Consider the following 12,173-nt stretch of genomic DNA (forward strand, 5'->3'; position numbering starts at 1 on the left):
TGTTACTTCAGAGAAGATGCGATCGTTTTTCCAAAACAAAACAACTTTCCAACAACAACAGAATTTACATTTATTATTTTTTTCTTCACGCCTCACAAACTAGTACCAGTCCACGGTACAGGGGTTGAGTATGACTGCTCTAGTGGATCATCTCCATATACATGTGTGTGTTTGTTGCTCACAGGTGACGGACACAAGAGACAAGATGTTCCTCATGATTGCCACCAAGACTCATTCGTTTTTCCCGTCACTGGACCAGGGTGACGTCCGTGTGAGTGATGCGGCATAAAACCAACAGGGACAAAGCCGGTTAACCAGCGAAGAAAGTGAGAGGGGCCCGGGGGCTCCTGGTGCCGAGGTCGTGGGATCAGAGCAGGTCGCGGAGGTGTGGGAGTGTCTGACCTTTGTCACCGAGGCGTCCCATAATCCCAGACTCAAAGAGCGCGCGGACTATAATGGAGAGCGTGTGAATGGAGTTAAATGGTGACCATTAGCTGGATCTGTGTCGCCATTCTTTGTGTTTGTTTAGTCGGGTCGGACCCACGTCTTTAGAGTAATCGGGCGTGTGATGGAGGGACGGCCCGAGACGCCCGCTGAGTGTCCGGCAGGACAACAGTTGATTGGAGATGGATATCCATGCCCGCTCCGTGAATGGCAGGACTCACGAGTGGTGATGTGAAGGGGAGGAGGGACGCGGTAATTGGATGTCCACTTCATATTCAATGTGAACCTGGGCCGTGAGTGTTGGGAACAGAAGGCCCGACGCGCCCCTGAGAGAAGCAGGGGTTCTCCAGGAGAACATGGTTTGTGTCGAGGAGTTCACAGATCCGGTCGAAGACGGGAAATCAAAACACCGTTGTTGAAGAAAACTGTTAATGTTCCATCACTTTTCTTCATGAAGCCAATTAATCTTCACCCTTCCTCACTGGTTTAATGGTCTAAAGTTTTCTATACAAGGATGTACAAAATCTTAAAATACTGATACATTATTCTATACAGTCAGCTCAGAGGATTGTAATTCAAATTAACATCATAGCTACTTGTCCTTTCTTTTAAATCATCGTATGACTTACGGAGATGATTTTTTTTTAAATCTCTTAATCATGATTGAACAGCTTTTGTGATCCTTCTGTCTTGTACTGAGCATCATTATTTCCACACGTGTCCACATAAAAATGTGACCCACACAGACTCAAAACTTATGGTACTGACCTCTGAGAACTCGGCGTGTGAAAGTCTATCACAAAAAAAGGACAAAATAATTAAGCAAACAAAGTCGCCGGCTGAACAATTGTAGATCTACGAACTGTTTTTAACCGTATGTATGAATTTTATATTGTATTTTATTTTTTAATGCTTTATGTTTGTCCTCCTTCACTCAAAATAAATCTCCCTCAGCATCACTTTTACACGTATAGGAAGTCTCTGTATTATTGGTGACATCAATAATCTCTCTTCCTTATCTTATCTTAAACCCAGGCCTATATATATGTACATTATATATATCACCAACATGAACATTATTCTGCTTTTGAGAACAAAAGAACAAAGAACAAAATAAAGTATTTAATGGATACATTCCTAAGGGATCAATAAAGTTAAGTCAAATAAAGTAAATATCTTTATATGTAACAAATAAATGTATCATATACAATTACATTCATCTTCACATTATGCTGTGTATATTCTGGCGCTGCAATGTTTTGACTGTTATAGGTTCCTGGCACTTGTTAAGGTAAACAAAAGAAGCATTGATGTCAAAACGTTCACAACATACCTGTAGAAAAGTATTTTTCAACATTTTGGTCTCGGGCCTCTTCTTTCCGCTGTGCATAGACTAGTGACATCGTGTGGTGTTTGTATAGATTGCATTGAGAAGGACAACTCCATGCACTCCATCTTTTTCAGTGTCATAAATACTGCAGCTAAAGTAGCAGTACTTTATATGTACTTTAACTTTCTATATTTAATAAGAAATTGAAGACGTGATTTCGAATTAAGAAGAAACATTTGAAGTTAAATTGTTGAGTTTAAGGAACTAAAAAAATGCGTTAAATCAATGCAATGCAAAATGAATTTGATATTTTTTATATGAAGTTAAATTTTGTTAACGAACTGTGATAACGTGTAGAAATGTATTAAGGAAGTCGCGCGCTTTCTGTGTTGACTTCTCGCCGGCCAATGCTGCCCTCTAGCGTCATCACCGTGAAACTTGACCTACTTTAAAACCCAATTTTACGCACATTTATTCTTCAAAACTTCTCTTCCTTTTTTTGTGAGTTAATGACTTGGATCTTTATTCAATTTTTAGTTTTTTCCAAACGATCAAACAAACCATCTAGAGCTTATTTAACTTCTAAAATGTGGGGGAAAGTTACGTTTTCTTTACATTCTCGGGTAAATAATGATAAAGTAAGTGGGTCTGACGGACGATGTTCGGTTAATAACCTGTCTCCGAGCATCGTGTCATTACAACAACTCCTGGTTCTCTTCGCCGCCGGCGATCTGCATACCGTCCTGGGCTGGGCGCTCCTGTGGCCCGGGACCGCGCGCCCGGTGGGTGTGCGCGCCTCTATTTAAACTCCAGCTGAGGAGAAACATCTCAACGCGTTTACTATCTTATAAGAACATGGAGTCGCCGTCGGGATCCATCGAGAAGCCCGTTAAGTTTAAGGAGCAGGACTTCAGGAGCCTCCTGGAGGAGGGTCTGAAGTCCGGAGACTTGTTCTGTGATCCGACCTTCCCAGCTGTGCAGGAGTCCGTCGGGATGCCGGTGGAGTCTGATCCCAACAAGGCGATCACCTGGAAGAGACCGAAGGTTCGATCGTTATTTTACACTTTTAAAAGCTTTTCGAATTAAGTGACACATCGCCTCGGACAAAGCTTTGAAAACAAAATTATGAGGATTTCAAAATATGTGCATTAAAACACAATTATTATCTTATTTTGCTGCAAATAAAAAAACAATTATTAAAGATATATGGCTCCTGTTTGGAACACAAAACACGTTTCCTAAAGTTAGAAAACCATGTTTTTATTTTAGTAATTTTCACTAATTATAAAAATAACTTGCTTGTAATCCACTACTTTAGTTCATTCATAGTTCATTCATAATGTATAGTCTCTATGGTTTTTAAAGCACCAGCCCCTCACCCTGGGTAGCTGGGATTACCTTAAACCCGCTGCAGAACTGTGAAGCAATAATTAATCACATTCAAGTTTTAACAGGACATAATCTGGTCGGAATGCAAAAGCGGTGTTATTCTTTAACATTTAAGGCAAATATGTTCCCTGTGTTAAAATACTTTAAATTGTATTCCTTCAGCATTTAACACATTTTACCAAATTCCCTTTCATCTGCACCCCTGTTTGCAAGTTTTCAGATTAATAATATCTTGCTATAAAAAGAAAAACTAGAAGATTAGATTTAAATGTAATTTATAGCCACTACAAGTTATTTTACACCATATAAAAATGACATGTGCTCAACATATACATGTTTTCTATAGATATTGCCCAGCAAAAGTTGAAATAACTGATTGAAGATATACCTAAAAATATAAAACGTACATTTTACAGCGTGAGTTTATGATGCAGATAGTATTAAAAACTATTTTCCTTTTTCGCTGAATTGATTCACCAGCATTATTGTTTGTCAAGCTGTGAGTTTAGTGTTCAACAGCTTCCTGGTGCAGCTGTTTACTGACTCACACCCTTTATATTTATCTTTTTAGCGTGGACTCACCAGTTCGAACTGTTACGGTTGAGATTATGGTTGTGTGTTTTGAACAAGGTGATAACAAGCTGTAATGTTCTCCGTGTTTCCACTTATATTGCATTATAAAACGAACCTGTTTTCCCAGCCTGGGGCCTGTTATGACGCTGGCAAGTGATGAAAGCAATTTGTACAAGAAAGATAAAACAAGTGAAGCGCAATTATGACATTTTTTTTTACTACAAATGTTTGACACAACATGAAGTGATTCACAAATACAAATTTAAGATTTATTAGTTTATTTGTTTGCTTTAGTGTTAACACATTCTTACGTCAAAGCAAATGCTATTTCTTCAGGGTTTTGATGGATAACAGTAAGACTTCTTAGGAAAGCATTAGTCAAATATATTCATATTTTGTCACAAAAATTAATTTAATAAAAAGTATATTTACTCTTCATATTTATTTATGGATCTTACTCTGATTCCTCTTCAGGCTTTAATCAAAACCATTGATCGCACATGTACTTTTACTGATAACATCAGATAGAAATATTTATTTTTAATGCTCAATATTTTGTAAATTACGGACTACAAATATATGTCAAAGCACTAATATGTAAGTTTTGAAACAGTTTTGTGGCGCCCTCTAGCGTTGGTTCTTTTGAATTACAATGTCATAGTTCCCCTGTTGTACATTCCAGATGTTCATTTTGAAAAAAAAAAATGGTCTCATGTACTCTCTAGGCTTGTTGTCCAGGCAAAGGTATATGTGTGGTTACTTTAAATCAACATTATACTGTCAAAGGTGAGGCCTACCCGCTTAATTTATTTGTTACATAAACAACATAGACGCAACTGGAGGGTGAAAAATGTCCTGAACTATTTAGAAGAAAACTGAGAGCTGGAAAAAAAAACATGTTCCCCAAGCAAAACTTGTTTTCTTTTCCAGAATGAGAACATATTGTCAGTGTTGTAAACACACCACAGGAATTTTATTTTGTGGTGATGACAGTACAGAATGAAAAGAAATGATGTAAACTGAAATCAATTAAATGAAACTAAACAAATCCAATTAAATACAATTGAAAGTTAAGTGACAATACATGTGTTACGCAACAATATGTCTAATATGAACCCAAGCCTCAAAACTTTCATCACTATTATGTTCAAAATCCAACATTGTTAAATTAAAGTTGAAGCTGAAATTGTTTTGGTAAGTTCCTCCTCATGTCCAAGGCCTTCTGGCTTTGGTTTTGCTCGGCAGGAGGTTGTTTGTTCCAAAAAGCAAAGAGACATTAGAACAAACCGTAAAAATACTTTTAAAAAGGCCTGTCTTGCATTAACACGCCTCTGTTCGGTTGCATCTTCGAAGGAAATCAGTGACAACGCTGTGTTCGTGGAAGGAACCACCGGCACCACCGACATCTGCCAGGGTCAGCTCGGTGAGTTCATCCACGCTCTTCACAGAAACGCTCGGTGGAATTTTTGGAACAACAAAAGGGACTTTTTGAATCTAGCATTAAAGTTGAGTCACTGCTCAACAAAGATTGGAAAATAAAAGTCATATAATCATAACCCGTAAGTGAACCTGCAGGGGGTCCGCTTCCTGTTTGTGGTGAGCTCGTAGATTCAGAAACCACTTCCTCCTCTGATGACAACAGATGCATGGAAAAGCAAAGTGCAAAACAAAGACGTATTTCACTCCCTTGTAATTGTTTAACGTCATCATCCAGTGACAGAACATCTGTCTGTTCCAGGAAACTGCTGGCTCCTGGCGGCGCTGTCCTGTCTCACCATGCACCCCAAACTCTTTGTCAAAGTGGTTCCGTCCAACCAAACCCTAACCAAGTCGTACACAGGCATCTTTCGTTTCAGGGTAAGTGGATCCAGCGCACGGCTGACCTTCACTAATGAGAGAGCGAGGTAATGACAACCTATTTGTGCTCATAAAACCAGCACAGGCCTGCTTGAGTTCACCACCAGCTCAAAGAAAAGAAGAATGACGACACATTCTTTTTTTTTTCTTCTATGAGTTCCTGCTTGTTTTAAACCCAGATGGTTTCCTCTGGACACACCAGATGATTCGTCCATGTTGATTGTACGATGATAACATCCATATGTTCTTCCTCGTCGTGATGGTTGCTCAGAAAAAAGCAGAAACTTGGAGTCAGGGTTAATGGAATACCGACGACAGAAGGGCAGAAATGTGGGCGATCCTGTCAGGCCTGGTTCTGAGGTATGACAGTGAGAGGGAAGAAGACAGAGTTGCTGGAATGAAGAACTATTGCACATCGCCGTTGTTGTCGCAACTGGTCATAATGTTGCACATTTGCAAAGGTAGCCAATCCTATCTTGTGCTTTATCTCAAATGGGGCACTTTTATAAGAGCACTACTTTACAGTACACTGTAAGACAGTGCATTTACTTGCCCTGTGTTCAAATTTTGACAGATAGTACTGTCTCAAATCAAACACTGCCGCTACACACTTACCAGATATGACTTGACAGCTTCTTCTTCTACTACTATTTTACGCTAATAGTAACCGGCTGTTCGAACACTATCACCAACACTTGACAGCATTTTTCCCCTAATCAAAACAAGTAATTAAGTTGTGTTTCATTTTGTTATTACTGTTGTTGAGTTGGTTTATGGTCAAATTAGCGTCATCTACGTCACTAATATGGCGGCCGTTAAGGGTGGAAAGTGTCCATCGATCCACACTCAATTTTCTGGCGATTTGAGTGCACCAATTGAGTACTCATTACGCACTACATTTTCAAACACTTCTCATCGGGACGCACCTGTGCACTCAAAATATGAAGGGTTAGTGCAGAAGTGCAGCCCTGGTGTTTTTTCCATCAAAAACTTTTTTAAGCTTGTACTGTATCCATTTTTTATTCAATTAATTAGGTAGCAGGAATATTATTCTAGTCTAATACCTTTTTTTAAATAACAAAGAGGACAATAATTCACGAAAATAAACAAGAAACAAAGGGAATCTTAAAAGAGAACAGAAAATATGGAGGTCAAAACACTAAAAGGAACAAACAAAAAACATGTAATTCTTTGATCTTGAAGCATATTCTGCAGATCATCACTGAGCAGCTCCGACCGTTTCCATCCGTCAGGTCCAGGGAGAAACCAGGAAGTGACCAGACTAAAAGTTCACACATCCTGAGCTTAGGTTTACCGAAATATGGCAAATGTTTTTGTAATCACATAAGAATGGTTATTACCAGTCAGAAAAACATTTACTGGCCTGATGATTGAAAACCTCAAACCAGATTTCTCAGTTTATATACACACATAGCACAAATAGCCTTTTATTGATGGAAAAAACAACTTCAAGAATGGTTGTCTCTTTTGACAAAATGAAAAATGTTTGTTTGAAATATTTGTTTTTATCCTCACATGTAGAGGAAATTATGAAATGTCTACAGGGACATGAAGAGATACTGTGTTGTAGTGTCATGTTCTTGCCTCGTGACGAATGGAAGGGAAATGACGGGAAAAACAATTCAGGTGAGATTTTTAAGAAATAAACTTTCACACATAACTTTGTTAATCTAAATTATTAGCCTAAAAAACACCGGAGTCCGAGTGAATCACTCGCTGTGTGGATGAGGATCTTCAGAGACCATGTAGGAGAATGTGGCATGACTGGACTTGCAAGGAAGAATCTGATTCTGCCTTGTCAGCGTGACGTGGGAACGGTCCAGACTTGCAGGTGAAGAAGTCTCCTGGGACAAACACACACAAGCAGGCCAGTGCAGGCCTGCTGTCTCCAAACACAATTACTGGGAAATAACACTCCCCTGATGTGGCCAGTCAACACCGGCAGATGATGTTTTTCCAAAGACAGTCGCCAGGACGTTTCTCAGTTTGTGTATCATTACAAACCTTGCTGAAGGATTCTGCAACAAAGTTTATAATAAAAGTTAGAAAATGAACAACTTTACTTACAAGTAACAACATCAAAATGATTTCCTGTTTTTATCTATTTTTGATGCTAGCAGCAACAACCAATAAACCAGGAACATGATGTGAACATCAAATTCAATAAAAGGATTAATGATACACAACAAAAAAAAATTACTTTGTGTGGCGGACATTGCAGACGTTTTAATGAGATAATTTCTCGCTTTTATTTATTTTTCACATTTCTTTATTGATTTTTTAAAGTATAGAAAAACACACTTCACATCAAGAAAGAAAATAAAAACCCAAATACAACAAACTAAAATACATAACAAACATATAACAAAACACATACAAACAATATAATCAGAATGTTCAGCTTTGCTTCGGACCAAAGTTCAGTTGACATGTTGCTTCTTTCAAGGAAATCGTAAAATAAACTCAACATTTGATAAAATATGTCCAGTTTGTTCTTTGTAAAGAAAGACAAATTCTTTCGAGGGCCACTTAAAAAGTCAACCCTTTTATCCATTGTGAGATTACACATAGTTCAGGATTTTTCCAAGATGCACCTTTTGGTTACCAACAAACAAATATTCATCAGTGATTTTTCATTTTTTAGAAAAAATAAAAGATGAATATTTAAAATATACAGATTAGGACATGCAATGAAATAATTCCTCACTTTCAAATATGGCTTGTAGAAGATTTTACATTTTTGAAGGTGAACATATGGGATTAACAATTTTTTGGACAAATCTCTAGAACTCTGAAAGAGATATATGTGACACACTTTTTAAACACCGCACCTCAAATTCAATGTATGTTAGTAAAGCCACCTGTCGGATTAGCTTTTAGCAACATTAAAGAAGTTGCTAATACATACTTCTGCTTGGTCTACGCAAGTATTTAGCTTCACTCTGTATAGACGTCTTCTTGGTTCGTAACTCTTTGCTTTATTTCACGGAATTATGGTGAAGAAATTCCTTTATAACCTGATCTTGTTTCCTGAAGTTATTCATGGTCTGAACCGGTTTTTATTCGGGTTCAACCAAAACCTTGGGGCTATTTGTATCATCATCTGCATCAATTCAACTTTGGCTACATTTATTTTATCCACTGTATATCATTTGATACCTTTTATGATATTTAAAATACCAACAATAGCAATGAACTAAATCTTGGGGGGTCCTTGTGTGATCCTTTTCCTTTTTTGCAAACATTTAAAAAAACACAACCTGCTTAGTGGAGGTAGAAACGTGGTGTTTTGCATTAAAAAAAAGAGAAAGCACTCGAAAAATGGAGGTTAATGACGCTAAGGAGGTACTTCGTTACTGTCTAGTCAGCAATCTTGTATCCATGTATTCTGCTTTGCAACCCCTGTTCTCTGTTCTACTCAGTTCTGGCAGTATGGTGAGTGGGTGGAGGTGGTGGTGGACGACCGACTGCCAACACGAGAAGGCCGTCTGCTCTTCAGCTACTCTCACACTCGCAACGAGTACTGGAGCGCTCTCGTGGAGAAGGCCTATGCCAAGTCAGTTTCCGTGTCCAGCATATGTTTTATGTGTCGCCATGTCTGGGATCACCCATTACCTCCTACACTCCTCTTTGCTATGTAGGTTGGTTGGATCGTACGGAAGCCTGAAGGGAGGAAACATCTCCGAGGCGATGGAGGACTTCACCGGGGGCATTGCATACTCACTGGAAGTTTCTTCTCGTAACCCGCGGGTCCTCTGGAGGTTGATGACAGCTGCCATCGCCCGAGGAAGCTTGCTCAGCTGTTTTATTCAGGTACCACGACACATGAGAACAACACTTGAAAGAGGGAGGGATGGATGGATGGATGGATGGATGGATGGATGGATGGATGGATGGATGGATGGATGGAGGGAGGGTTTGATGGATGGATGGATGGATGGATGAAGGGAGGGAGGGAAGGAGGAGGGAGGGGTGGATGGATGGATGGATGGATGGATGGATGGATGGATGGATGGATGGATGGATGGATGGATGGATGGATGGATGGATGGATGGATGGATGGATGGATGGATGGATGGATGGATGGATGGATGGATGGATGGATGGATGGATGGATGGATGGATGGATGGATGGATGGATGGATGGATGGATGGATGGACTTCATTGACCCTTTATTTTCTTCGCAGGCTTACAACTACCGTGAAGTCGGGAAAGTTTCCCCGATCGGTCTGATAAAAGGTCACGCTTACTCTATAACAGACACGGATCAGGTAAGTGTTTCGTTTTTAAACCCTGCTTGATTACACTCCAAATATCAATACACTGGCAAAGGTCACATGTTTTGTGGCACGAGTTTGTTTGTAAAATGGATACAAATAATAATGGATTACAAACGTGTTAACATGGATATCTATAGATTTTCGTATGTGTCTATTGATCCATCATGATCTTGGAATATTTTCATGGTTTTATAATTTTATAATTGGCTTCTCAGCGCTGCTGCTCACACACCTAGTAAGATCAGAATGAAAAACAACTGAAAATCGGCTAACAATGGAATCATTTAACCAACAAAAAACAATGTTCACATGAGTGTGATGTCATTGGTTAAGATGCCAACCGTAATGTGGGCATTATGTTCACGGACTGACCTTCATTAAATTCTTTTTTGAGTAAACTTGACTGAAACAAGCACCTTGACGTGTCAAGAGTCACATGCTTGTGTTACTTCAAAGAAAATACATATTGTTTCCATACAAAACACCTTTAAGACAGTAATAACCAATAGAACCCAGTAACAAATACTTCACGGGTTGGAACCTGACCCCGGTCCGGGGATCGGGGACCACTGTCTTAAACTAAGATAGTTTGAGTCAACCTTGAGGAATTAGTCTTTTCGGCCTTGAGCCAACAACAATCATGGAAGTTTTTTAATGATCTTTAGATCTTTTCACTTTATTTACATTGTTAACACACGTGAATATATGAGTTTTAGTCTAGTTCAGTTTCATTTATTGAACAAGTGTTGTGTACTAAATTAGCACCTCTTCAAGTATGTGATATCTGACTCCAAATAAGTTGCAGGCTGGACCTGTTGGACCAGACCTTCACAGAGTCTTCTTAACTAAACTAAACCAGTTTTATTTTGACACTGATGGACCTGCAGAAATAGTGATTCCATCAAAGGCTTCTAGTGTGTGACCAATGGCATGTGCCTGAAGCATCATGAGGAACACCTGGTCATCCATGTGTTGACTCGTGCTAACATCAAAGACTGAGGGGTCAACACCGACTCCTCACTCGTCTGAACCCCCTCATAGAACTTCCAGGCGCTTCATTGGTCACAAAGTTTGAACTTCTCTTCGAGTAACTTTTTCTATTGAATATTTCATGACGACTTCAGATCAGGAACTCTGCCACCGAGACGCTGCTGCTGAAGCTGAGGAATCCGTGGGGGTTCATCGAATACAGCGGACCCTGGAGTGACAAGTGAGACCCTTGTGTTGGGAGAGAAGTGAGTGAGTCTCACACACGTCTTCTTGTGCGTGACTTCAGAGGTAAAGAGTGGAATGATGTGGACCAGGCGGAGAGAGAACGCATCAAACTCAAGAAAAGAGAGGATGGAGAGTTCTGGTAAAAAAAACAAAAAAACTTGCTTCGTCCCACAAAGATAAAAAAAAGTCTTGTTTCTCTGCGTCAGGATCAATGTGGAGGATTTCAGCGGCTTTTTCGACATTTTGGAGCTGTGCAGCGTCAACCCCGACTCTCATGTCGAGGGGTCCCCCTCTCGCTGGTCCATCAGTGAACATGACGGGACATGGGTTCCAGGAAGTTCCGCCGGTGGAAGCCGGAGGAACAGACGTACGTTCGTTCAACTTCATCACATTCTTTTGTGTGGATCCACCATTTTATTTTTTTATCAGAACATTTATCTGCCATTAAAATGAGCCAGAAAAATAACTGAGCACTGTATGACATGTAAAAAAAATATATACAAAGCTTTATTAAATATCTTTAAAAAATGTAAACATGTTTATGGACACAGTTAAATAAACTATAATTAAAAGAAAAGACCAGAAAAAATCACAAGACACATAAGTATAAATACACTAAATCCAATTTTTTAAACAAAATATTTATTGATTGATGTATCAAATCAGTTCACAATAATCTATACTTTTTTTTGCACTCAAAAAACAGAGAACAAAAAAGTAATGACTAGAGTACTGATTACAGTACAAATAAATACGAAACAAGACCTCTCCCCCTCCCCCCTAAAAAAAAAATGATAAAGAAAAGAAAATCAATACAGTGAAATATTCACATACGTGGAAAACCATGGACTTGTAGAAATAACTTTACAAAGTAGGTTCAACATAATTGGAGAATCACAGTCTAGCTGCTGCATAGTCCAAAAACGGAAGCCACATTTTATCAAATCAAAATCCACTAATTTAACACAAAAAAAGAAACTATAAGAAATGTATATCTTTTTCTTTCACACCAACACAAACATACTAGAGATGTTGAGAAATTATTTCAAAGACCTTTAAGCA

At 38.9% G+C, this 12,173-nt stretch overlaps 1 protein-coding gene across 1 annotated transcript in view; it reads left to right on the forward strand.

The window, feature by feature from the left end:
• Nucleotides 1-2,568: 2,568 nt before the first annotated feature.
• Nucleotides 2,569-12,173, forward strand: part of capn12 (calpain 12) — a 17,388-nt gene continuing 7,783 nt past the window's right edge. The window contains exons 1-9 of the mRNA XM_087795909.1: nucleotides 2,569-2,818; nucleotides 5,090-5,159; nucleotides 5,475-5,593; nucleotides 9,037-9,170; nucleotides 9,256-9,427; nucleotides 9,804-9,887; nucleotides 11,021-11,106; nucleotides 11,173-11,250; nucleotides 11,318-11,478. Of these exons, the coding sequence (XP_087652035.1) occupies nucleotides 2,630-2,818; nucleotides 5,090-5,159; nucleotides 5,475-5,593; nucleotides 9,037-9,170; nucleotides 9,256-9,427; nucleotides 9,804-9,887; nucleotides 11,021-11,106; nucleotides 11,173-11,250; nucleotides 11,318-11,478 (1,093 nt within the window). The 5' untranslated portion in view covers nucleotides 2,569-2,629. The remainder of the gene's footprint in view (nucleotides 2,819-5,089; nucleotides 5,160-5,474; nucleotides 5,594-9,036; nucleotides 9,171-9,255; nucleotides 9,428-9,803; nucleotides 9,888-11,020; nucleotides 11,107-11,172; nucleotides 11,251-11,317; nucleotides 11,479-12,173) is intronic.

Source organism: Callionymus lyra, chromosome 7, assembly GCF_982586985.1.
Source record: "Callionymus lyra chromosome 7, fCalLyr1.hap1.1, whole genome shotgun sequence".
Classification (NCBI taxonomy): Eukaryota; Metazoa; Chordata; class Actinopteri; order Syngnathiformes; family Callionymidae; genus Callionymus; species Callionymus lyra.